Source organism: Mycteria americana, chromosome 15 (genome assembly GCF_035582795.1).
Source record: "Mycteria americana isolate JAX WOST 10 ecotype Jacksonville Zoo and Gardens chromosome 15, USCA_MyAme_1.0, whole genome shotgun sequence".
NCBI classification, from domain to species: domain Eukaryota; kingdom Metazoa; phylum Chordata; class Aves; order Ciconiiformes; family Ciconiidae; genus Mycteria; species Mycteria americana.
The window spans coordinates 10,137,070-10,164,417 of NC_134379.1; the positions used below are offsets into that span (position 1 = coordinate 10,137,070).

The window sequence follows — 27,348 nt, forward strand, 5'->3', positions numbered from 1 at the left end:
AGCCTGAAGTGTAATCCAATGCCGTTTGAAGAGAGTCTGTACTGAAATCACTTCCTTACAAAATAGTAACCCACAGTGCTGCAGCGTGTTTGTCTGAGCTAAAAAATCCCATTTATACAATATGCTTCCCTAGTAAAGTCTAAGCAATGTGGATTTGGAGGGGGAATTTCTCTTATCTTTTACAGAACTCTAAATTTAAGTTTTCTGATTGGTGAAGAGCAATATGTATCTTTTTCAGATAAAATGGTGCTCGATTAATAATTCCCCTTTCCCCCCTCCCAGTGTAGTCCTCCAAGCCTGCATTTAAAATGAGGCAGACCTGAAGAAGGGATGGGGTGCTGTGAGCTAAGAGATGTTACCGTGTCATGTCGTGCCGCCTTCCCCGGAATAAAGCAGCTTCCCCTTCATTTCTTCGAGTTGCTGACACTCAGATTCAAGCCAAAGATTGTACAAAGTGCAGAGAGCTATAAATTCAAGAGGCATGTAGGGTTTGTGTGTAGCATGATGGTGCTGTGCGGAGAAGTGAACCTTAGAAAAGTACAGTTATCCTGAGGTGTGCTCCTGAGGGATGACGCAAGTCTGCCCAAGTGTTGCCTTTGTAGAGATGTGCTGCAAAATAAAGAAAATGGCTAGGGTCGTAGTTCTTACTAAAAATACCCTACAGCAAAAGCTGGGCTTATCGATTTATGAGAACAAACTACTTAACTGTTAGAGAACAGCAATCTGCTTGGGGCTTCCTGGAGAAAACGATTTACTGATGAAATTTCACGGTTATTGTTTTTCTCTGGGTGTTTGCTTCCTCTCACAAATCTGTAATGCTGAGCAAAGTGCTGTGTGCTTCGGTGGCACATGAAATTCCCCCATTAATCAAACGGGGAGGAAATTTTACCTGTAGGTGGATGTTCTTTTAATTTCTTACTGTCTTGTAGTACGTTGCAGCATTTGGATGTTGCCATGAGTTAATACTGAATTACTAAATTTAGAAATATTTTAGCAGTACACAGTAAGAAGACTGAGAAATAGGGACTTTAGCCATCAAAAACTTAATGTGTATGGGTTGACAGAGTATTAGGGGCAATTTTCCGACAGTGGGCACTAACAGTATGGCAGTGGGTGTTTTTTTCCAGTATCCTGTACAAATGTGAAGGTCACTGCAGTGTTAAATGCTTTGGGTGACACCAAAGACAACCTGTTCTGGAAGAAAGGTCCAGATTTTGACTGTTGACTAAATGAGGAAAGGGACTGAGCAGAGATCTGCAGGACGAAATAACACATACTGGAGCATTCCAGCTATCATAGTTAATATTCCTGCATATATCTTATCTATAAGTGCCAGTTATTATGGCTCTTATGAAAAGAAATGTTAGTTAAAATCCTGTTTCTTGGTTTAGTCCTTGAAATGTGGTTTAGTCCTTGAAATGTGGTTTATACTCTTAGATTAAGCATGTTACTGTGCTGTAGGGATAGATCTGTTTCCATGGCTGTGGCAGAGGAACCGGCATTCATTTCTGCCTGAGCTCCAGACCAGCTGGGTATGTGCAAGGCCTGATCCTAAACCCAAGTAGGAGGGCGTGTGTTCTGTACTGTGTCCATGCAAATACATCTCTGTGCCCGTAAAGCTTCCTAGCTTCTATACCAGCTTCCTTGCACTCAGGGGACTGTTCAACTGAGGCATAAAGGTACTGTGAAGTAACAGACATGCATGTTGGCTTCTTACTAGAAGGCTGTCTAGAAGACCTAGGCTATCTTCAAGACTTTTCATGGAAAAAATGAGGTCAAAATACCATCAGTGCCAGAATGAGAGAAGCTCTGAATCAATTAAGAGAATCGAATTAAGAGCTCTACTTTTTTTTTCCAATTTACAAAGAAGCAGGAATACGTTAAGAAAATTCCTCGGGGATGTGTACCATCTTCAATCCTCCTCATCAGCACAGAGTAAAACAAGGCTTTTTGGAGACATAGCCCACACAGAACTGAGTAACTTGCTGACTAAGGACCAAACATTTCCTGAAGGAGGCATGTTATCCCGTGAATTTTGTGGATGCAAGTCTTCTGTTACCACTGACGCCTCAAAGTTAAAACAAAGAACGGGAAGCAGAAGGAAAAGGCTGTAAATAATGTGTCCTGTGAATTGGCTGGCTCAGCTTATAAACCTCTGTCTAATGAACTGACTGGTTTAGCTTATAAACCACTCAGAGTGAGTAAACAACTGTCTAACATCTTTTCTTTGTAAAGCACCATGTGGTTGAACAGTGCTATCAGTTTTGGAATTTCTGGAAATGTTAGAGTGCGGCAGTTAAAATACAGGACATTCATCCAAAACCAAATGAGATTGAAAATATCTTCTGCTGGAAAAGAAGTCCAAAATGGGAAAGTAAACTGTGCTTTTATTCTCACTCTGGAACGTTGAAAGTCATGAATATCTTTTAGTGTGTCTCTAACAACAAAATATTTCTCCTTTGGACATCTCCCACAATACTAGAAGTAATGTCCATTTTAATGGGGCTAAAACTGTAAAGCTAGTCTGGCAGTACTCTAACCTCCATAATGTAAGACTCAGCATGTAGATACTATCTTAAGCCAAGAAATTCCAGAGTATATATTGAGAAAACAAGAAAGCGTGATGTTGTGCTTCCTAAAGGCATTCTGATATTACCCTGTGTTGTGGCTTAACCCCAGCGGGTGACTGAGCACCACCCAGCCGCTCGCTCACTCCCCCCCGGTGGGATGGAGGAGAGAATTGGAACAGTAAAAGTCAGAAAACTCATGGGTTTAGATAAGAACAGGTTAATAATTTAATAGTAATAACGATAATAGAATATACAGAGCAAGTGATGGCACAATGCAATTGCTCACAACCCGTCGACCGATGCCCAGCCAGTCCCCGAGCAGCGGCCCCCCAGCCAGCTCCCCCAGTTTCTATACTGCGCATGACGCCATACGGTCTGGAACAGCCCTTTGGGCAGCGTGGGTCAGCTGTCCTGGCTGTGCCCCCTCCCAGCTTCTTGTGCAGCTCCAGCATTCTCCGTCGGTAGGGCATGAGAAGCTGAAAAGTCCTTGATTTAATGTAAGCACTACTTAGCAACAACTAAAACACCGGTGTGTTATCAACATTATTCTCATGCTAACTCCAAAACACAGCACTGTACCAGCTACTAGGAAGAAAATTAACTCCATCCCAGCCGAAACCAGGACACCCTAGTAATTACATGTTGTTCACATTGCTGCCATCTGTGTAGCGAAAGAAAGACCAAAAAAATGAGCATCGCTCATGATGCTAATCCATGAGATGATAAACCCGATGCTTCTGCCAAGTGGCACAGGGTTGGCTGTGTAGTGTTCGGATATAATCCATTAGAAACTGAGGCTGAGGGATTTGAACTCAGGGTAAGTAAATGGTTTTACCGCCATGCTTGGTTTTTGCTTTTCTTAGTAATGTGATGTGTATGTATCTGCCTGTAATGTGCATGCATGCAGTGAAGTGGAAACGTTTCTGCTTTGTTTTTTAATATCTCCTGGTGGTAGAACTTTCAGTATTCTTTTAAATTTCATTTTCTAGTCTTTACTAAAGTAAGCTAGCAGAATATATTGTTTTACACTTTTTAATTTATGAAACAATTTTTTCATACTGTTTTTTCCTCTGTCAAAGCTTCATAATATGGGGGGGGGGGGGAAGCTTCAAGTTTCATAAAATAACCTCTGTGTGTCACTTAAATATCTGTTGGATTTACTACATGTACTGTAGGTTTTATTGACATTAAAGATGAGGGGATTCAATTCTCTGTGCTCAATCCCAAGGGCTGTAAGCCTAGTAAGTGTATCTCTTTAACTAGAGAAATCTTTCTTCAAGTTTTAGCATGTTAAAGACTCCTATTTTTCCTTTTTTATTTGTATCACAGCATATATTTAGCATGAAGATAATGCAATATAGAGACTATTGCAGAATATGTAGGTAAAACAATCCTGTCAGGATTTCTGAATTAAGGAATAAAAATGAAAATATGTGCTTATAATAGGATATTTGCTTATAATGGGATGCATGCTTCTGTGTGTCAGCGTGTTATGAATTATAAAAATTGCATGTTCAGAAGAGTTCTTACGAAATGACTCTCCCATCTGGCTGCATACACAGAATATGCTTATTTAAATAAAAGCAAATTTAGTCCATGGAGACGTTTTCCAGCTCACTCAGGGAGGCCGTGTTCTATTCCCACTCACCTATAACAGTTGCAAATCGCACTGTTTTGATGAGGATTTCTTCTCGTGTGGCCTGGAGCACCACCAGTGTCTCTGGCTTCTGCCTTGCTCCTTTTCTTCCCCGCCGCTTTTTCCCATCATTGGACTTTGGTCTTGGCTGTGCCAGTACCGCTCCTTGTGGAGCCATGTGTGGAACCAAATCGGGAAGCCCCTCCGAGTTAAACAAATAGAAAAAAACCTCACCCCCAGCAAAGAAAAAGTGGCAGGAGCGGGTTAAAGCAGCACTTCCTGAAAGAAATGCATGTAAAACAAAGAATCTTGTATAGGTTCCTCACTTGAAATCCTGTTAATTTAAAATCCCTTTGAAAATCTGAGCAATCAAATTAGGCAGAACTCTCTCAACCAAACATTATTGTAACCACCTAATAATCATGTTTTTCTTTTAAGCATTTAATCCCTAAATACTAATATTCTTGAATAACTCATAGTATTTGATACTGTATATGTACTTTCAATTGACTGAAATACGCATTAAGTCTGATTGTGACAATAGTCTTTTCTATCTTTCTTGCTTAGTGTGTGTATGAAATAATGAGTTTAAAATATTTCACTTGCCTTATTAGTTAACAGTAGCTTTTTCTATTGTGAAGCTATTAATATTCATTGCTGATACACTCTTAAACCTACCTCTAAACGACCATAATTTCTGGGGAGGTATATGATCTTCTGCAGATTGCTTTTGCAAATGAACACAGCAATGATTCGATTTACGCAGAACAATTAGTCCAAATCCTTCAGTTCCAGTTAGTCCTATACATTCCCGTATGCCACACATAGGCTAGTTTTATATACCTATGCTATTTTTGTGGTATAGAATGATCTCTTGCTCAGTGTGAAGCCTTTTGTGCTGTAAGCAGTTCACTCTTTTCAGTGTAACTGCAGGAGTGCCAAAGCATTAAACAGTAGGATTTTAGGGGTGTTAATTTAATCTTTTAAGTGTCATTTGTGTGCTGCCTTCTGCAACAGCCTTTTTAAAGCAGTCCGTATATAGCCATCAGAAGAGCTGTTGTGATGAAAAGCAAACAACCTTGAAGTGTCGTAAATGATTTTAATCTCTCTGAATTTGTCTATTTAATGTAGGTAGAAATTTTAAAGTCAAAAAGGACTCCCTAGGAATACAAATTTTAACAAACACGAAAAAGATTTAGCTGATTAAAAATTCATAGAAAAAAGGCAGAACCATCAACATTTCACGTTTTAAAATTAGTTTATTAACACCAAAAAAATCAAACTTGCTGTTCTGCATGAGTCTCTGACTGTTCAGTAGTCCAAGAAATGCACACCCCTGCCATTAGCCCCTCAACATTTTTATTCTGTTGAACTGGATGAGTAAGGATTTATATATTCTTAATATTTCACACGGTCTTTCCTTAAGTTCAACATTACTGACAGTATGAAATGAGCATATGATGTATGAAGTTAAGAGTTATTTGGCAAATTCCTCTATGGACCAGGAAAATGTGTTTGTTGTGAGACACAATTTAAAAGCCGTTCTCTTTGTTCCCAAGCAGGCCCTTCGGAAACGTCAGAGATGGATGAAAAAATTGCCCTTGCAAAAAGTTACACAGGTAGATCTTTTAGTTGTATTTTTCTCACATCTGTTTTGGAAATTGAATGTGTGAGTTTTACTTTTCAAGGCTCAGCTTTCTCGATTTGAAGTAAGAGTTAGGGTACTGAACTGAAACTTCAACAGAAACTAAAATTTCGGTTGCCTTAATTTTCAGGTGTCCAAGTAGAGAGACATACAGAAGGGACTCTCATTTCTTTCTTTTCTAAATTTGAAAAGGAACATCAGGTTGATCACTAAAGCACTAGTAATTTGTGCAAGTCGATATGTTTCTCATGAAATTCAGTCTGTTTCATAATTGGTTATAAAGTTTAATAAACTTCTGCTTATGTATTAGGAGTCAACTTGATCATTTCTTTCTTTCAGCTGTGTGTCAGGTGAATGGGTATATACAGAACAAAGTATATGGAAAGTCTGTGTTTAGTGGAAGGAGTTCCTTACTCTATATAAACAATATCTCAAATAAATTTACTCCAAAATTGTACATTTTTTTTCAGCGTCTTACAGTCTGTATTAAAAATACTTGTTTGCCCATTTGCAAACACTAGAAAATACTAATCTGCATTTCAACACGTGAATTTCTTATAATGTCAGAGTGCTCCTGCTGTCATGAATTTAAGATTCAGAAACTGAGCATTCTGTGTTATTCATGTGAACATTATAGTTCTGGATTTTTCGCTTATGAAAATCCTTGCTTTGAATAGTCTGTGTTAAAAGTTCCTTTTGTATTTTTATTATGGTATGTTTTTTACTTTATATTTGTCTAAAGGAAGCCACCAGGGTTCCGATTGCAGTGAAGGAACAGATGTGGAAATACCGGTAGAAGGTTAGAGATATGAAATGTTTTTCATGAGAATAATTTAACATCATTGGATATTTTTTTACAGAAATATTTGAAAAGATGACACCTTAGTTCAAGTTGTACATCTTCTCCAACCATTCTCTTTCCACATTTCTACGAGGTTGGCTTTTGGGTTTTTTGTTTTGTTTTGCTTTTAATCTCCCAAATCATGCCACTCTGTGGCTTACTATAAGCAAGTTGTGATGGGAGTCATCATTCTTGTAAATCATAAATTGCATTTGTAAGGTGCTTGTCACCCAACATTTAACACTTTGACATGATGTTAAAAGTACATCATTCTGCAGCTAGTTTCATTCTAAGCACCCGACTCTCAATCCTGAGTCGTGAGTATTTTTTGGATGTTAAGGCCAAGTTATGCTAGCAGCAATACTCATTCTTGCAAATCCCATTAGTTTTGCTTTGAAGGTAAATATCACCATAGTTAAGGGTGCCATTACATGAAATTTAAAAGCATTTCTCTTGGTAAAGGAGAATAAAGTTCTTTGCTCTTGCTGACTGCACTATTAACTCTACTTATTTGAGAAGAAATAATCTAGGTGCTTTGTGTTCCTAAGCATAATGCCGTGAGCTTTATGCCTGACTGTGAAGAGGGAGCCTGAGGAAAGGGATGTGTGATACGAAATGACCGAGACTCTGACTTTGCTTTGGTTTTGACTGTGTAGAATTTTATAGCTACAGATGCTGAGTGTGGCCCTTTGTGTCCGAATATGGTTTTGTTACACACCCCTTCTCCTTTACAAGTTTCTGTAAGAGATATGCTGAAAGTTGCACCCTGGGTTTGCTGAATAGAATAAACCTGTTGTTTGTGAAGGTTAGTATTTATGAAAAGGCCTATAGGCAGTGATTAAAAACTGCAGGTAACAGTCTAATAACTTAAATTTCATTTGTTGTTTAAACAGGTATACAGCGTAGGCAGTCTTGTCTGGATTCTGTAAAATAAAATTATTTATTGCTGATCCTCACAAAAATGAGTCAGAAAAACTGATGACAATGTTTGGTTTTTATGAAGTCTTTGGTGTATATCCTTCTAACTATTATTAAAGAAATACATATAATAGGCATTTAAAGTTCTTCTGAAAGTTTGTCTGAAAGCTACAGCCTGTGATACAGAAGATTTGCAGAAATGACGGGTTTCTGCAAAGAAAAACACCAGAGGGACGTACAAATGTATCTTTTGGTGTCTGTCACTGGGGGTTTTCACTGTTTTGTTGTTACTTGTCAGTAACCTTGAGAGGATGGTGAAAAAGGAAGTGGCAAAATTGACTTGTGCCTGGAATCCCCCAGATTAGCTGTAGCAGGTAAAGGTGTCAGAGCCCTTAGTGAGATTGGATGAGTGGGGAGCATGGTGTGGTTGAAATCCAGCAGTCAGGAAGTTAAGGTTATGTGCATCAGAAGAAATTGTTTTAAACTGAATGAAATCGGGTTTCAGAAACTGGAGACAGTGCCAGTGAATGACAGCATTTAGAACTGTGAAGAAGGCTGCTGCTTAGGAGCTGTGTGTATTTACCGAAGATCAAAAAATACCTAGTGATGATAACACTTTGTTAAAAAAACTTTACTTCAGTGTTTAAACCAGTTGGTTTAATATGGCTTAAGAAGAAATGTCCCATCTGGGAGTTTTCTTCCAGAACTTTGTTACCATCTGCTTTGACATTTTTGCATGTTTCTCTTAATTATGACTATTTCTCAGGGATTTGGTACAGGACTAGATGGACCATTTGCCAGTCTTTGTGGCTGTTCTTAAATTTCCAAAAATTGTATTTCTTTTATTTTTTTTTAAACTTTTCTGATGCTCTCAAAAAAGGTTCTAAATGATCAGTTGATGGGATAGTTATTTTTAGGACCATACTTTATGTTCATGTCTACTAAAAGACCATTACCTCCTAATTCTTTCCTTTTGTTGTGCTTTGCATTTGCTAGTTATCTACCCAGCACTCACTCTGAATTAGGTGAAAACATCACACTATGTTTTCCATGAACTAGATGATATATTTGACATAGTTCGAATATACTCCAGTTAAGGTATCTCAATAGATACTGCTGAATCTCTACTATACACGACATCATGTGAAGAGCCTTTGAAACGGAGATTCCTTCAGACTTGCTCCCAAAGTTATATCATACTTCCAGCTTACAGAGATCTGAAAGAAGATACTCTTCAAAATGCACAAGCGCAGCATTACTCTACCAGGATAATTATAATATATTCCTTCATACACTGCTACTTAGTTTTGAAATAGTTTCCAATATAATTAGCTTCACTTTTTAAAACTTTACTGCAGTTAAATGCAAATTGATCTTTCTCCCACCGAGTATTGATAGGCCTAATCCTGCTTATGTTGGTGCAGACTGCCCCAACGAAAGCATTGTGATTATGAATTTCCCTCTCATTTTTCACTGTTGGCCTTGCAGCCTGTTATGGAAATGATTATAGTGCAACAACTATGAGTCTGTATAAATGGTAAAGAAATATATCATCTGTAGGGGCACACAGCCTTTGTTTATATTTTCAGTAATCCTTGATAACAAAGGGAGAAATATTTATGATTGTGTTAATCCTATTAAGCTAAGAATAAGGAATTTCCTGCTGTCATTAACACCAACTCTGCACTGCTGCCCACGCAATTTAGCAAGTATAATCTCCACCTCCTTACCCTTGCTTAGAATTGCTTAAAGGCTTATGGTAAAATATCTTTGCTTCTGTTTTTGTTGCACGCTGTGAATGCAAAATGTTTTCAGTGAGCCAGGGGGCTTCTTTGACAAGTGTTAGTTTAAATACAAAATCATGGAATGTTTGGCTAAAAATCTTTTCTGTGTCCGACGTTCAGCAGTCCTGTTTTGTCCCCTTCAGATTCCTCCCAGCATGCCCCTTCAGAAACAAGTGAGGATCCTGAGGTCGAGGTCACCATCGAAGGTTAGTTCTCCAGTTCATTTATTTCAGTCTCTCGGGCATTTTTATGTCCAAAAAATGTTTTACAGTGCCTGCATTGGCATTGTAAAACTTGGCACTGAATAAATAGGATTATGTGCCAGTGTTGACTGCAGTTTGGATCGTGCAGTGCTTGGTAAACATATCTAATCCAGAAGTTTCATAAAACCACGATATACTGAAGCATATTGGACTTACTGGGCTGGTTTTGAAATTATGCATGACAGAGACTTGAATATTTCACATATTTTTCAGGCATTGGTAATGAAGAATACCCATTATTTAACAGCCGTTAATTTAGATTTTAAAAAGATTTTGCAACATTCATTCTGAAGAACACGCTGTTTTATAAGCACACTGTAGTTACGTAAAATTTCTAGTTAACAGTAGCTTCTGGGAAGAATGGTACCATAACAGAAATGATGTGTTACAGGTGGTGTAAGTGAAGCTTCAATTTATTTGTCTAATATCGATAAATATGAGATAAAAACCTTTATACTTCCCACCTCCCTTTCTTATCTAAATGGCACTAAAGCTACTAACCAGTGTCCATGTTGTTTTCATGCTAGGATGTTGGTTGGAAGTCAGCTGTATTTCTTGTATTTGTGAATTACATGTCCTGTAACTGCTTTAAAACACTTCTGAGATTGGCTTTTGCAATGCTTGCTTCTGGAATGGGTAAGATTAAGTCCACCGAATCAGCAATTTAGAAATTAGGCAATGCACTTTCGGACAAAGTTGACACTTCTGGCATTACTTTCACCTTTTTATAATCCAGCAGTAAAATAATTTTTACATTACCTCAACAGAAAAGGTAATAAGAGAATAGTCATTAAGTTCTGTGTCTATGTAAAGGCTTTTACCACAAAAGTAAAAATGCTCTGAAAAGGTTTGCTCTAACAGAATATAATACAACTGCATAGGTGCAAGAGAGGTCAATATGTAATATTATTCTTCCTAAGTAAACTATGCCCTTGGTGACCTGGGCAGACGCTATTCTGTACGTGAAATTAATTTAATTTTCTTTGTCTGCTTTAACCATTTCTTTTCTCTAAGGTTGCAGGTATTGGTAATTGGACAGTCTTAAAAACTCATTAACTGGTAGGGAAGGTAGTGTTTTGGATTGGGAAGTGCCTGGCTAAGTAGCAGCTCACTGAAAAATACCTGGGGTTTGCAGTTTTCCCCCTCTGTCTGTTTGTGTGTGTTTGAGGTAGGGCTGACCTCTTAAATGAATTTCAGTTACGTCCATCGGTTTTACATTGGTTTGAAACCGGTTTTAGCACCTTTGAGCACTTCAAGATAAAACTTAGGTACTGTGTTTCAAGACTTATTAGCAGAAGGATACTTCCGATTAGATAAAAAACGTAGTCTGTGTCTGCACAATTTATTTCCTGATTTCTTTTGCTGTTGTGTGGTCATTTTATGAGCATGAGATGTCCAGTTTTGTTTCAGAACACAATACTGTTTTCCTTAGGAAGTACGAAGAAGCTTTGTTTTTTGCTATCTTATGCCTTGTGCTGGCTCTCTTACACAAATTGTTCCTACGCAGGCCAGTAGCTTTCTAAAGTTATTCACACAAGTAATGTGTTGCAAAATTTGATGCCCTGATAAAGCACAGTTCAATACTTGCATTAGAGCTTTGAAATTCAAAGCAATTCCAACGTGGCGCATGAGTTCTCTGGACATTAAAGCAGTGGTATTTTTATGTTTCTTTAAGATGATGACGACTACTTGCCCCCTAACAAGAGACCGAAGAACACCGAGTCAGCTAATGAAGCTGCCAATACCGGGAGAAGAAAAGTGAGAGAGTTCAATTTTGGTAAGATACACATTAAAAATTATTTTGTCTCTCTGTTTTATAAAAAGGTATTAGACAGTTTCACACTGCAGGAGTGAGACACACCAGTGCGAGTATTCATTTAGCAGCCCAGGGCTCTTTGTACATGTATTGCAGCAATATAGTCATCATCATAGGCTACCTCTGCTGTTTCTCATTATTCAAAGTGCCCATCTAAATAGACACTGCAAGTAATTTAATAAAATAAAAATAAGTCTAGATTTTTATCAGCTGATTTCTTGGACAAGAAGATAAGACTGAATTTACTAGTGCACTGAATTATGGCAAACCAGAGGTCGGGAGCCTGTCTAGCTGGTCTTCCTTGATTCGTGCTGTGAACAATGAAGATGTGCTGAGGGGAGCCACATTTGGGAAGGTAACCAAATGACTCTGTTATGCCATGTAGCCTGCCTGTGGGCACACAAAAAGTCCCTGTGGACACACAAAAACTTGGGGTCTTTTTGGTAGCATTCTTTCATAATACCTTTTGTAGAGTTCTCACTGCAGACATGGATCCACACACTGTAGTTATTCTGGTTAAAGATACTTCTCATGTGATTTGGAGCAGCCCTATACCTCTCCTTTATTTCTTGTCTTGGTTTGGTTTCTGGGCAGATATCCCATGAATCTGTGTACTTGTATAAGGTTCTGTGCAGTCAGGAATATGACCTTTGGCACAATGTTTGGGATGTTTATTAGGAATGCTGGGATTTGAGGTCAATTGAAAAATCCCCATGGAACCTCTTCTGACATCTGTTTTGCATGAAATGTTATTTCGTGCTAATTTCAGCAAAAATTAATAAAACATTGTTGAGAGCTCTATTCTCAAAAGATCATTAATACTAATAGGTAGTTCCACATGTAGCATTAGTTAGTTTTGGTTGGGTCAGGAGAACATAATGGCCACATCAGTAGAGAAGATTAAGCAGTTAATACTGCAGAAGCTCGTGCTAGAATATATTCCCTTAGTGGAAAACAGCATCTAAGCTTGGCAGGCCAGCAGTATTTGAAAGGAACAAACAGTGAGGTTGATTAGACATGGAGAGCAAAGGTAATAGAATATTAGGATGATAAAAGTTTGAGTTGAGCTTGCAATGTTGAAACACCAGTTAAAGAACATCTCACAGCTTAGCTGCTCACTGTTGCTTCTGACTTGGCTTGGTAGATTATCTCTCTGGGCTGTTCTCAAGGAAACTTTGCTCTTAACCACCTGCCATGCAGTTAGGTTACAGTGTTTTGCAGTTCATGGGTTATTCAGAGATCTTTATTCCTGGGCTTCCTAAATTGTATTGAGGTTATTGCCCCTCATATTCACTTTTAGGGTTCACCTACAGAAAGTGGTATTTCTCTACGGTGTTGCAAGGTCTGGTTAAAACACAAAATGATGTGAGAAGCTTTGGAGAAATAGACTTCATTTACTGTAATGAAAAAAAGAGTGACTGTTGGTGGTTGCAGTACTGCTGTTTGCACCTTTGCCTAATGAAGTCTAATACTAGATAATTGGACAGGAGAAAGGAGGTGTTAAATTCTATCATGAATAGCTGCAGAACGACAAAGGCACATGTACTCAGAAGACTGGAAAGGAGGTATAGATGCTTGAGAGAGAAATCTGGCTCATCTGATAAGGACTTTCAGTATTTTACATAACACTGATGAGATCCAGATGTTTGATAGCTGTGAGTTGGAGAGACTTCCTGCATGTCTTCATTGAGTCAGACATCAGGTACCCCAAGTGGCCTGAGAAACAGGATGAATAATGCGCTGTGCTCTTAGTTTCATGGAAACAGGAAAAAAAAGTGGAAAATAAAATTATTGTAACCAGGGGGAGGAATGAAAAGTGTCTGGTAAAATGCTTGATAGAAATTGATCATCTTTGGGAAGGGAGGTTGGATTTCAAAAATATTTCTGAACCAACTATTTAAGGTTAAAAATATCTTTGCTGAAAGGAACTAACATTGTCAGTAAAAATCGCCTTCCACAAATTTTTTTTGCTTTCTTAGAGATTTTATCAAAAGCTCAGAAGCTTCAACTTGTGTCTTGCAGTTGTGTCATACCATTTTAGTGGGAAGAAAGTCCCCTTAGCTGTTGTCTTGCTATGACAGTGATGGAAAGTGTGTATAGTTTTTCCCCATTTTGACACGCTGTTGAACACAGGTTTTGCCAGCTTGCAGCGTGCTTAGACTTGCTGTGTGTTTTCCGTTTTATTTCCCCACAGAGTACTGTGTGACATGTTGATGGGAATAGGAATGTGCTTAGTACCTGAGCATCATTTTGTGTGCACTGTGCAGGTTGCCCCTACTGTAGTGGATGTTATCTGGAGCAGAGAATGGGGTCAATTGAAGAGACTGTGGACAGGCTGGGGAAATTTTCAGGATTGTTATTTAATGGGCATGGTGTTTCCCATGTATCAGAAGGTGTATATATAGGAATAGAGGGAAACCACCACTTACCTTGGTGCCTACAGGAAAACTAAACTGCTTTGCAGAGTAATTACCAAATCAGAATATCAGCTTAGCTTTGTGATACATCTTCAACTTTGCTACACAAGCACGAGGTGTGTGACAAAATAATGTTTTTACAGTAATTGGTCTGAGTCCAAGGGGTTAATGCTGACAACCTGATTAAAAATAATGCCAGTTACCTGATAACCTCTCTGAATTTTGTGTCTGTGGCCTACCTTGGCAATTTACTCATAAAATGCAAAAGTAGCTAAAAAACAGTGTGCTGATCAAAATGTGAGCCAGTTTATGATTTTTTTTTTCCAATTTCCTATTCTCTGTGTATCCACCATTCCCAGTAAACACACCTGTTTGTGGTGTATTTGATTATTAATCCCTGTAGTGTTTCCATTGGAGGCAGAGGGGCATGGAAGTAGTTGCTTGAAAATATCGACATGGAATATTTGGCCAGTGATTGTGGGGTTAGGTAACTGAAAAAAATGAACCCTTGACAACTTGTGAGCGTGCTAACAAGCAGAGGGACACCAGGCTGGGTGGGAGCAGCTTCTCCTAAAATTGCAGCAACAACCAATATTCAAAGCAGTATTATTTGTATACTTTTACATGGTTGCTTTGTAATATGGCATGACATTCTTTATGACTGTTCTCCCTCTGATGAAAACCAGCCTGAGTTTTAGAGGAAGTTGTTTTGCTGAGTCTGCGTCAGAGCTTGATGAACTGAAGGGATCTCAACTCTGTGACGCTTTCCCCTGAGTTACAGTCTGGAGTCACACAGGTGCCTTTCAAAACCCTTGTCCCAGGACCATCCATGTGTGTTCACCAGCTCTGTTGAGTAAAGCAGAATTTCCCCTTTAAGCCAGTAAATTTTGACTCGTATTTTGCTGACTCTTACTAGTAAAGCTGTTGTTAATCCATTGTTCTCTGGGTCAGCAAAAAATGCAGTTGGTGGTTGTGCTGGAATCAGAAAGAGCTTCATCTGGCTATACATCTGAAGTTAAAGAGGGAAATATTGCAAGGTTGAAGTGACATGGGAATAGAAAACATTGAACTCAAGACATGTTTATCAGCTAAGAAGTTGTGTACTACAGGATAGCAGTACAAAGGGTGGCAGAAGCAATTATATAGATTTATCCACAAGGACATTATTTCAAAATATAAACAGGTTAATTGATGTAGGTGATATGCCAGGTCACTAGAATGAAGAGTTTATGTCTAGATGAGAGGCAGTGTGCCAAAACACCCTTTCCCCTCTACACAAGGCCTTACTCTTGCCCACATCTGAAGTATGCTGTTCTCTTGATATCCATGAAATTACATTTAAAAACTATAAGCTTAAAAGCGGCCACCAAAGTTGTATACATTGGTCTGAGAACGAATATTTAAAACCCTTTCGATACGGACTCAAAATTCAATCCTCTCTCTTGTCTGATATAAAAATTTTTTGACAACTGGCAGTGTAAGAGCTCGAATGGCCTCGTTTTTTGACCTCTGCAGTTACTACGTTCAGGTCTTTAGTGTAAGAAATAAGCTGCAAGTACACTTGCTTATTAACTCGTTCATAAAGGCCAGCCAGCATCTGGTACCATCTACAAGAGAGTTGTGGCATTTTCCTAAAAGCATTGAGATAGTATAAAAAGCTGTGAAAAAGCGCTCTGTCACAGGCAGAGAATTAGATGTTAAAATTCTGCCGTTTAATCCAGCTCTCCATGGAACACATGATTGGATTTGGATAACTTCTGTCTTACAACCTGCATCTTCTTTCAGAAATAGGATTTATCAGGATGTTTTGCAACATCAGGACTTGGAGAAATACTGGATTAAGGTAGAGGATGGCATGATGCCTTCTGACCCAGACAGCTGCACAGATTTGTGCCAAAACAACTTCATGTACTCGCTGTAAGCTTTATCAAGCTTCACTAATTAAACTTTTCAGCGCCCGGATTTAGATAACTATCAACAGCGGCTGCAAACTGACTTTGCCCCTGATGGTAGTGAGAGCTGCTGACTGAGCCGTCAAAGAGAAACCATTTTTGGAAGTTACATTAGCCTGGTTTATGTTTTTTTAAACTTGATTTAACATCTGCACAAGTTTTGGAGGTAATCTTAAACATTTTATTCTATCCTTTTTCTTTCTGAATGTATCCATATATTTTAAGGTATAGCCTATACCGTACTCCACAGGTACCTGTATGCAAGTGAGCAGTAAAAGCACACTGCATATTTCAGTTAGTGGTAACATAGATTTTACAAGAGATTCTCAGTTTTGTTTGTAGTCTGATATGTCCTCCCCTCTTTTCTTTGCAGAGAAATGGAATGCGCGAATTACAGACTTGAGAAAGCAAGTTGAAGAGCTGTTTGAAAAAAAATACGGTATGTGTTACACTCCTTTCCAAACAATTGCCTCTAGTCCTTTGACACTGTAAATCACAGCTCTTTGGCATGCATCTTGTTGTTGCCTCAGGAGCACACCAGTACTGACAGCACCAAAGGGTTGAATATTATTAGAAGACTTAAAACTGGGGAAAGTAGCTTTTTTGATGAGCAGAGTAATTTCAAAATTGGGTGCCTGTGTTTGGCACCTAAGTGCGAAACTTGATTTTATTTGTCAGTTGTGCTCAGTTTCCTGGAGCTCCAGCGTGCTCATGTCTTGGGCACCCACATTTAGAGAGCTGGCCCTTTTTCTGTAATTACACTGAGTCCTTAAGTGAAATAATCTTTTAAAATTGCTCTGGGGAGAGGTTACCACTGATTGATTGTTCCTTTCTGATTATGATTGATTTGCAGTGAAGCAACAATCATATGTTAATGGTTCTTGGAGAGAAAAAGAAGCACACGTGTTAGACTGGAATTTATCTCCAGATGCTGCATTTAAATATATTTTGTGCCCACATATCACAGACTAAAACAGCATCAGCAAAAATTTCAGAATAAATGATGGTGCTCCTCTGCCGTGAAAAGTGGAAGTGCTTTCAGAATGGACCTTGTGATTTGGAGTTATTACATGTTTCGGGTGTGACTATCATCTGACATTTAAACAGCCCACTGAAAGCAATTCACACCAAGTAAAAACAGTTCAGAATCTGATTCACAGTATTTGAATTGCTCTAGAAAGGAACATCGTTCGTGGTGAATTGCTGTAATTTTGGTTTTGGTGTTTGCACATAGCCAGCCTAAAAATCTACCGTGGAGTCTGTTGAATACGGAGCTATTCCTGACTTTCCATAGCAGGCCAGATGGTATTAAATTATCCCCTTTTTCCCTGTGGATGACAACATTTCATTGATTCACAATCCAATTCCATATCAGATTCCAGTTCTTTCTATCTGTATGGGCATGCGATTTCCCATTTACTGAAATGAGTTATGGATGTCAGAATTCCCAGAACGCTCCTCAGATTTGTTGGCTTCTGGAGCTTCAAAGTGTTTTAGCAATGTCAGTCATTGTCATCCATTACAACTGACATGTCTGAAAATATATTTATTTTTGTGTTTAGATGTAAACTAAGTGGGATTACTTTTTGTAGTGTAAATACAAGATAGTGGCTGACAAATACACTCATTTATAAAAATTAAACCTATATTCAATAGGATTTCTATGCAAAAACGTGTAAGGTTCCAAATCTAAGAAGCCTCACTGCAGACTGCGATGCTGATTGTGTTCTTAGGCTGTCTGAAGAGTATTTGCTAAAACATTTGCTGATTTAAGAGAAATAAAGACTCTCACTTCTAAAAACTTACCTGCTGTTAGTTACTTATTCAAACAAACAGGATTTTTGTTACTCTGAAGCTGTTCTTACTTGATCTCTTACACTTGCTGTGTAGTGATCTAGATTTTAGTGATGTTCTTGATCTTTTTTCCTGCGGCTGACTGTGGAAATGCTCATTTCCATCTGAGGCTTGTCTGCTGGATTTGTTATGCTTTTCACCACTTGCCACAACAGCCTCCAGGGCTGAGAATAATTTTTTTAAATTTCTTGGAAGAGGTGTATGACTGCAATAAAAATCTACTTTAATGAAGGACTGGTGTGATACACATCAGCTCTTTTGGTGATTGTTCTGCAGCTCCTTTGACACAGGTTTGGATAGCATTTCTTTAGTCTATTTGCTAAGAGTCATCTTCAGGTTCGTGTCCCTCTCTGTATGTATCTCTTCTCTGTCTCCAGTTTTGGCCATCTTATATTTGGCAGTTGAAACCAAGTCTAGTTGAAACACAGTACTTCTCACAGTTTTCTAAAATTCTGATACTCAGTTCTCATCAGAATATAAGACTAAGGTACATAGTATTTTCAAAGCTTCCCTGTTTTGTGATAAACATACCTAGAGCTGTTCTGATTCCAAGTGATTGAAACACTATGTTACCCAAATGCCTTTAAAACCTCAATGGTTTTATTGCTTTTAAGAATTTGTGAGTTAATGTGAGCATTTTGTATATATTGCTGTCTGAACCACTGGCCGCTTTCACGTTACATTACCTGAAAAGGTGCCCTGAGTAGTTTTGCTTTCAGAAACTCTGCCACAACATCACTGTACTCTAATTTGGCCTTAGCTTGGCCTTTGTCTCCTCAGATAATTTTTTGCATCTAATTTCCATAGCAAAACAACAGAATGTACCAAACTATTTGCAGACCAGTCAGATGGTGAAAGAGAATTCTTGTTGCATGGCCTACAAAATTAACGTACCCTTGTGAGTATAAAGCAATTAGCCCTCTTGGTATTTGCAAACCATCATGCCATTCTCCAGTATTTGGCAGCCTGGTAGGTGCATTGATATGACCTCATAACTTAAAGAAATACATTGAGGTTATTGTCCAGCTGTGGGTGAATCTGTTATTTGCTTTTTCATTTGCTTCAAAGATTTCATTAGTAAGGCCATGCTTTTTTCGACCGTGTTAGAAGTGTATTGTTTATTTCATTAGTGATTCCTTGGATTTCTAAATACACCAAAGCTTTAGGAATTCACTCAAAAGAAGGTATGTGTGCCCCTCTTCCAAGGCATTGATGACTCTCGTAACCCAATAGTAGTAGCAAAGAATAATAATCAGAGCTAATGAACTGAAACATGCTTGGTTTATAATTAAGTCTAGATAACTTCATCTTTCAAAATGTGCTATTAAACAAAACCAAAATACTGTGAAACTTCACTGTAACAGGTGCAGTCTCTGTTATTAAATGTTTACAGAGTACAGGGAAAAGAGGAAAATCTGCATCTGTATGCAGGTCTGCAGCTTGTTTACTGTGAATTAGAGTGATTTTGCTATAAAACAAAAACAATCCCCCACAAATATGAATGCCTGCATGTTTAAATGTGCTGAGGGGGGTATTGTCTGTCTGCTAATTTTAATGTTTTTCAGAGTGATATCAAACAGATAAATTGAGTAGAGCCACAAGCTAGTCTAATGTTTTTATTCTCCTTTTTTCTTAAAGCTCAAGCTATAAAAGCAAAAGGTCCAGTGTCTATCCCATACCCACTCTTCCAGTCACATGTGGAAGACTTATATGTGGAAGGGCTGCCAGAAGGAATTCCCTTCAGGCGGCCATCCACGTACGGCATTCCCCGTCTTGAGAGGATACTTCTAGCAAAGGAGCGGATCCGGTTTGTGATTAAAAAGTAAGGGATTTTGCATTTTTGTCCCTATCTTACTCATTGTTTTCTGCTGGCTCCACTCTGCTTCATTTTATCTTCAAGAACTTCCAAACTGATTTCTGCTGACGTATTCTTTTGCAGTACTGATGAGTAATTTTTAGTTGATGTTCACTCTGATAAATTCAGCTTACCAGAGCACCACAGTGGTGGCTGAGGTCTGGTCAGATCTCTTCAGTATTACGGACTTCTTGTCATGGGCAGTCTCTTTGTACTATTTTAATCTCTGTGGCTGTAATACATATTGAAAGCCATTGACTTGGGGATATTTTATGCTATCTGAGGATCCTGGCCTAAATTTCAGCTTGTGCTTTTATTTTTTTCTTGCTGGAATGCTGTATCAAGGTGTCTATGGCCATATCTGTATATAGCATCTCCAAGGGCAGGCATGAGGCCAAAATAGCTACTGGTTCCTGTGATTTAGTTGGATGCGTGTCCTTGGTGTGTCTGGAAGTAGGTCAGATAGTGTACATGAAAGGAGACCTTAGATATACATAGGAGCTGCTTGAGGGCTCAGTTGCCTGCCATAGCTAGCCTGGCAGGGTATCGTCTACCTGTAAAGTGAGGGCATGAGACTCATGAGATGTTCTGGGCTCCTTGCGTTCTCTTTTTCTCCTTTCTTGCCTTGGTGTCTTTCCTAGAAGAACCCTGATGTTACTTTCTGCAAAGGCAGGTGGGATTGGACCGAGGGCTGGATCTCAGGGCTGCAGAGCACTTTGAGATCCAGTACTGCGGGTACCACTGGCAGACTGATAGGCGGCTTTGGTAGTGGGTGGATATTTACCTTTTATAGTTTGGTGCTTCACTTCAGACAGGTGTGATGTTTCACACCACAGATGGGCATGTGCAGTTTAAATGAAACTTCTGTGAGTAACAGCTGACGTTTTACTATTGTTCAGTGGTGTAGGGCCTAATCCAAGAGTTTTCGAAGTGGATCAGAATCTGCTGATTGCAGTGGTGAGGCTCAGAATTGGTGGTAGTGACAGCCCATGCCTCTGTGCATGCTGCCTTTAGCACGGGTGCTGGTTTCTCAAATTTGAGAGGTATACGTTCAGTTTCTGTCATCCTAACGCTTGCAGATAACCAGAAAAGAGGAAGAAGTGTAGATCTAACTTTTGTCTCACTTAAAATCAGACACTATGCATAGATTTTAATATTTATGCAATACTGGCACCTGCTCTTGTCAAATTTGTCTTAGTTGTTAACAGTAATTAATTTATGCTGTTCATCGCTTTTGTAATGTGTGGTAACCAGAGCAGCTCAAAATGCAGTTCAGCTCTGTGAGAGATGTCAGAACTTTTAAATTTTTTGTTGTTCTAATATGGATAATATTAGATGTATTTGGGAAACAAATGTCTGCTTTGAGATTTTCATTTTTAAAGGTTAAATTTTTGATTTGGATCTTTGTTTCTGATGAAGTGCGTCTTAGACCTCAGAGATAATTTAAATGTAATCTGTATGTTACCTGGAAATGTTACGGCTCAGGTGGATATGGGTATTAGGCATGAAAAATGTTTTTGTCGGTAGGGTTCCAACCAGCTCTTATAATACATCAGTGTTAATTGGAATTGAATGTTAGGGATCATGATGTCCCCGGTTATTTTTTTTCTGATCCTTCAGTGGTAACTTGAGGCTGTAACTGTAGGCTGTAACTTCTGATTTATCAAGGTGTATGTCACTGTTGAAGCATGTATCTTAAATCTTTTAGGCATGAGCTTTTGAATTCGACACAAGAAGATGTACCGTTGGACAAACCAGTTGCAGGAGGTAGGTCTTCAAACGTGCGAGTGGTACAAGTACAGTATGATTTCCTGTTTGACAGTCTTAGTGGCGGCTACCGTTTGCTTTTACTAATAACACATTGCAAATAATTCCTCTTGTTTTGATTTTTCTTTAGCTACAAAGTGACAGCAGTTTTCCACTGGCTCTCCAAGCCGGTGTTACTAACACTCTATCAACTGACTTGATTCAGCTGGCCAGAAGAAAAACTATGAGCTAAGTGTTAGTCTGTTGAGATGTAGAGAAAAGGCAGTAGTTTCCATAGTTGATGGAGTTTACTGGGTAGGGAGCTGTCTCTATCATGGAATAATTGCTTATATATGGTATTTGCCAAAATTAGATTAACTGAAATGCAGTAATGAACCTACTGGTTATAGTGACATTTGTTATCGTAGAATCTGACTTGCTCAGATGATGGGGCTCCATTTTCACATGGTAGTGCAAAGACAATGCATTCTAACCACTTTTGCCATCAGGAGTGCTTCTCAGCAGATGCATGCTCTTACATGTTTTGTCTCCATTGAGCACCCATCCAAAGGTAACAAAAATGGTAACAACCTTTCCCCCTGTACTCAGCACTGGTGAGGCCGCACCTCGAATGCTGTGTTCAGTTTTGGGCCCCTCACTACAAGAGAGACACTGAGGGGCTGGAGCGTGTCCAGAGAAGGGCAACGAAGCTGGTGAAGGGTCTGGAGCACAAGTCTTATGGGGAGCGGCTGGGGGAGCTGGGGTTGTTCAGCCTGGAGAAAAGGAGGCTGAGGGGAGACCTCATCGCTCTCTACAACTCCCTGAAAGGAGGCTGTAGAGAGGTGGGGGTCGGTCTCTTCTCCCAGGTAACAAGTGATAGGACGAGAGGAGATGGCCTCAAGTTGCGCCAGGGGAGGTTTAGACTGGATATTAGGAAATTTTACTTCACTGAAAGGGTTACCAAGCATTGGGACAGGCTGCCCAGGGAAGTGGTTGAGTCACCATCCCTGGAGGTATTTAAGAGATGTGTAGATGTGGTGCTTAGGGCCATGGTGTAGTGGTGGACTTGGCAGTGCTAGGTTAACGGTTGGACTCAATGATCTTCAAGGTCTTTTCCAACCTAAACGATTCTATGAAAAATGACCATGTAAAAACAAGACTACAAGAACAGACTTTTGTTACAATTGCACCCATGAACTCATTTCCCCTCTAGTTGGGAGAAAAAAGTTTAGTAAGTAAAAAAATCAACTTTTGAAAGAATTATGCCTTTGTATGCACGCTATTTGGTAAATTACTTTCCTGGACTTGTTTTTCTCTTCAGTCGTATTCTACTCCCTATGGCTTCAGGGCGTTTTTTTTAATTGTCCAATTAAGCCAAGTGTTGAAAGCTTGTATGCCTGAACCAATGGTAGCAAACAGATTGGTCCCAACCCCAAAATGCTAACTGGCTACCTCAGCCTGGTTGAACTGTGAATTTTTAGTAATGCTAGAGAAATTCTTAGTTCAGACAGGGACGCAAGCATATAAATGGTAGTATCTGCACTACTGCAGCACCATTATGTTGTATTATATGCTCATAGTCTTCTGTTGTAAAGCGTATCAAAGACTGTACTTAAGGTGAACATTAAGGATCTAAATTAAGCAAAAAAATTGTGTCATAAGGGTGTCACTTTAACGTGCAGGAATTAAACTTTTCCTGCAGTGTAAGTTAACCTAGTGTCTTGAGTCTTAATAACCTCCTGTTCTTTTGAGCACCAAATTGAACTACAAAAATAGTAGGTAGGCTAATGACTGAGCCTTAAAGTTAACTGTACTCTTATGTGGGGTTTTAAATTAGCCCTTTTCTCTGTCGTTTTTGTCGTATTTAATGTGGTTATACTGATTATGAAGGCAAAGCAGATACATTACATATCCTGTAAAACGCCTGTAGCTAAGAAAACTAGTGGTAACCCATTTTTATGGCACAGTGTTATGAACAATCACTTTATGTTGCTTGTCTTCACTAACTTGTAATGATGGTATATTCATGTGTGACCTCTGCATTATTTCTGAGAGAAGAGAAGAGAACATCTGTGAAAGCTGTTGATAACATCTCAGGGAACACAGGTCAGAAGACAGCAGCTGTCTGAGCCTCCTTTCCCTCGGTTTTCTTTTCTCCCTGTTTGGATTCCCTCTTTCCCAGTTGCTCATCATCTCCTCTGCTGCTCCGCGTGCCCGCTGCCATGTCAGAGAGCGAGCTGTGTAGCGCCTTGTGGCTCCGTGGCCAAAGTCCTGCTCTGTCCACAGCCCCTGCTAGCTTGTGTCCCCAGCAGGAGAGGAATGGGATGGGTATGGAAGTTGTATTTTGACTGGCAGAAGACAGACGATTTGCATTTGCATTCCTGTGGGAAACAGGCTGGTCAGGAAGGTTTTATGAAATGGCCTCAGCCCCGAAGCCCTGAGAAGAGTTATATTGGCTCCAGGACAGACCAGTCAGGCAGCGATGGTTTGGCTCAGGAAACGGCCGGAGAAGTGTGAGCAGGTGCCTGTGAAGACAGCCCAGCCTGGTGCAATGCAGTTATGCAGCAGAAGGTGTTGCTTGTGCATGCTGACTAAACCCACAGCGTGGCAGCTGTCCGGTATCTTGTTCGAGACTGATGAGCTTCCAGTTGTTGGTTGCAAAGACATATTCAGAAGAAAAACGTGATTTGTATGGTATGTGCTTTGATCCCTGTCACCCAACACTGAGGGGACAGACAGGTTCTTTTAGGATCCTTGACAGAAAGATGACGGCACTAAATCATAGTTACAATTAAAGCTTTATTTTTTTAACAGGATATTATAATTAGTATAGCATAGAATTTATGATTAGAATGGCACAGGATTTCTACAAGCAGAATCAATGTAGCACAATTTATAAGTAGCGTAATACAGAATTTATAATACAACTTAACCTATGGTTTCTAATCACCTAGACTCTCTGCAGATCGGGTCAGATCTTAATACATGGCTTGCTGTATCAATGTAACAATCATAATCTAGACTCAAAAATGATATAAAAGAAGACGAGTCACTCAGTCCTTGGAGGAAGCAGAGGATGGTGGAGGTGTCCCTGGCCATGGGGGTCACAGTTCTCACTGTCCAGCAGCGGCTCCAGTCCATGTTCCCCCCTTAGGACTTATAACTGCTTGATTTTATGGGCAGTGCTCCGTGTGCTGTTGCGCTTCCCTGTTCTGTGCTGGGGACATCACCACCACCGGGCTGGCTGGGTGCCTGGGACCTTCAAGGCCAGTGAGGAAGGGATTAATTGGCCTGGCGCCCAGGAACCTTGAGGCCGGTAGGGAGGGGAAGTAGAAATCTGTTTGGTTTCTCTGCTTGGTTCACAGGACCTTCAGGGCCTGAGAATGAAGGGAAAGGGAACAAATACGTGACCTGCTCGGTCACAGAGAATGGCTGCTTGCCTTACAAAATGGCATTAGTTATGCTAACCACATTACCAGGGGTTGAGAGCAGGGGGTACCGATCAAAATCCCAAATGATGAGCACACATGACAAAATAGAAGCAAAAGCTGTTACTATTCCCGCTACCAAATATGATGGCGCTAACGTCATCGTTGTGCTCTGTTGTTCTGCTGGAGGAGTAGAACTCAAACTTATGACTGCCTTCAGGTGCAAAACTTTGTCTCATGAACTCTACCAAAGATTCGTGTGCACCAGCCAATAAGCAAAGATACTCATGTGATAAAATGATGGAAGAACAGTATTTAAACCTGTTTTATTCACAAGGACATGCTAATCTACATAGCTGCCACATGTTGGGTTCTGTGTCTAAATTATGACTTTAACTCATGCCTTAGGTAGTGTCAAGGAAACATTTTGGAGAGTTGGAACTAAGCTGCTTGTCAACTTGAGAATGACAAAATCCCTAGAGTCATCTGATGTAGCTATTAACCACCATGCAAAAAGTATTGTCCACAAACAGTGGGGAGAATGGATGCTGGAAGTTCAACACGAATATACAGCAAGGAGCAAACTGATATGTGCACCTACTGTAAAAGCTTCCTTTGGGGTTGTCAGTGCTTAGTGAAAATTCCTTGAAAGCAAGTTTTCATCCCATATGCATACCAAATACTGCACTGAATATCAAGAGAATTTCTTAGAAAATCAAACTAGCAAAAAACTAATCCCATCTCCAAATGGGATCTACACATTCGAGGCAGATGATGAAAGCATTGCGGTTCTTCATGCCAATACACTGCGTGTTTTGTAGCAGGAGCGATGTCAGTGGTTCAATGGACTCTTGTACAGTTTTAATATTACCTCACTTATTATAATTCATTTTCCTAGTTCCAAGTTGAATCCATACTTCTTCCGCGTAGTATTTTCTGGGTTACCTGAAAACGTAGAATGGTTATGTCTGCTATAAACCGAACAACTGAAAATATAACCAAAATAATTAGGGAATGTTGTCTTTGTTCTGTGTCGCTCAAATACAGTGAAAGAGGAGTGGTATGCCAGAATAACCAAACTGAGAAAGATGGTAGATCAACTCTTCTGTAAAAAGTTTGGTGAGCACAGTATTATTATTTCCTTCTCTTTTATGGCTTTGTATTTCTTAAAGGTTGCTTTCATTACTTCCTTTGAACGTCTACATGAATGAGACCTTTGATCAGTTTTTTCAAATATTTAAAATCCTGGCAGTTGTGTGAAAAAGAATGTATTTGTCTGCTGTTTATACAACAAGGTAAATTCATAGTTGAAAAAAAATTCTAAATCTTATATGTACGGCTCTTCTAATTGCTCTCGGTTCCTTCCTATTTGGATTTTTTTTCCTTTGATGGTGAATAAACCGACCATTTACTTATTTATATCCTTTGCAGTACCATTAAAATTAGTATTAGAACATTTCTGGGTGCATTTTTATGTTCTCTCCAATATTAAAAAATAGTCAATTTCATAAGAGCTAGAATAAAATGTTGTGTGATGCTCTATAATAGATTAAAAACTTTGGATAAAACCACTGTATTATGCCGCAGTGAAGAACCCAGTAATCTTCAGTCTAGCATTGTGACTGCCCATATCAACATGCTATAATATGGTGAGTTTTTATATTCTTGATGTGCTGATACTTGGACTCTGTTGGGTTTAGATATCCTGCGTTGTCCCAGGTTCTAAGATGACAGTTGCAACAGCCTGAAGATTTGGTAGCTTAGCTAGCTTTTAGTAAAGGTTGATGGCCAAACTGTCCAGTTACTGGATGTATTTTGCTCTAACAGCCGAGGCCCTGGGGAGCACTGAGCCTAAAGCTGTTCCATACCAAAAATTTGAGGCCCATCCTACTGACCTCTGTGTTGAAGGGCTGCCAGAGAACATCCCCTTTAGGAGTCCCTCCTGGTATGGAATCCCTCGCCTTGAAAAAATAATTCAAATGAGCAACAGAATAAAATTTGTGATCAAAAGGTAAGTGTTTGTTTTAATGCCTAAACATGTTTGTTTTTTTAAGAAAGAGGCCAAACAAACACCCTTTGTGTAATCAAGCACTTGGTTTCATTAAGTCATGAAGCATTCGGTCTCTAGTTACCGAATAGGCAGATTAAATATTCTGCATTTTAAGTGGATATTTGCAATCCAGACGTCTTCCAAAATACCTTTGTAGCATTTTCTCAAGTGTGAAATACGTAACAGAAAAATCCAAACTTTTCAATTCATGTCATAATAAGTAGTGGCATTTAATTTATGTCAAGAATGGGCAGATTATTTGCTTTCTGGTTGCAGGCCGGAGCTGCTAACTCTCACTTCCACTGAAGTTATTCAACCCAGGTCGAACACCCCAGGTAAGACAGGTGCTGTCTCCAAGTGGGAATGGAAGGGATTGGTGGGGACACAAATTTGGATCAATGCAACGTTTTTCAAGAAGGAACCCTTCTGTGATGAGTGTGCTGACATGCTCTTCCTGAGGTTTGAAAAGAATAAATTGATCTTTATGAACATGGATGGCTTTCTGGATTGTGGTGCAGTCCAGCTGTCTTTGAATAACAGAATGGATGACCTGCACAGCCCAGGAGAACTGGA

General features: G+C 39.4%; 1 protein-coding gene across 11 annotated transcripts in view; it reads left to right on the top strand.

The window, feature by feature from the left end:
* GTF2I (general transcription factor IIi) overlaps positions 1-27,348 on the top strand; it is an 81,440-nt gene that overhangs the window by 33,452 nt on the left and 20,640 nt on the right. For 8 of the 11 annotated variants that reach the window (XM_075518291.1, XM_075518286.1, XM_075518290.1 and 5 more), the window contains 10 exons: positions 5,766-5,825; positions 6,594-6,650; positions 9,538-9,600; positions 11,333-11,434; positions 16,216-16,281; positions 19,335-19,518; positions 21,260-21,318; positions 25,773-25,844; positions 26,553-26,736; positions 27,052-27,110. In XM_075518291.1, the coding sequence (XP_075374406.1) occupies positions 5,766-5,825; positions 6,594-6,650; positions 9,538-9,600; positions 11,333-11,434; positions 16,216-16,281; positions 19,335-19,518; positions 21,260-21,318; positions 25,773-25,844; positions 26,553-26,736; positions 27,052-27,110 (906 nt within the window). The remainder of the gene's footprint in view (positions 1-5,765; positions 5,826-6,593; positions 6,651-9,537; positions 9,601-11,332; positions 11,435-16,215; positions 16,282-19,334; positions 19,519-21,259; positions 21,319-25,772; positions 25,845-26,552; positions 26,737-27,051; positions 27,111-27,348) is intronic. The other 3 variants (XM_075518287.1, XM_075518288.1, XM_075518289.1) reach the window with 3 other exon arrangements.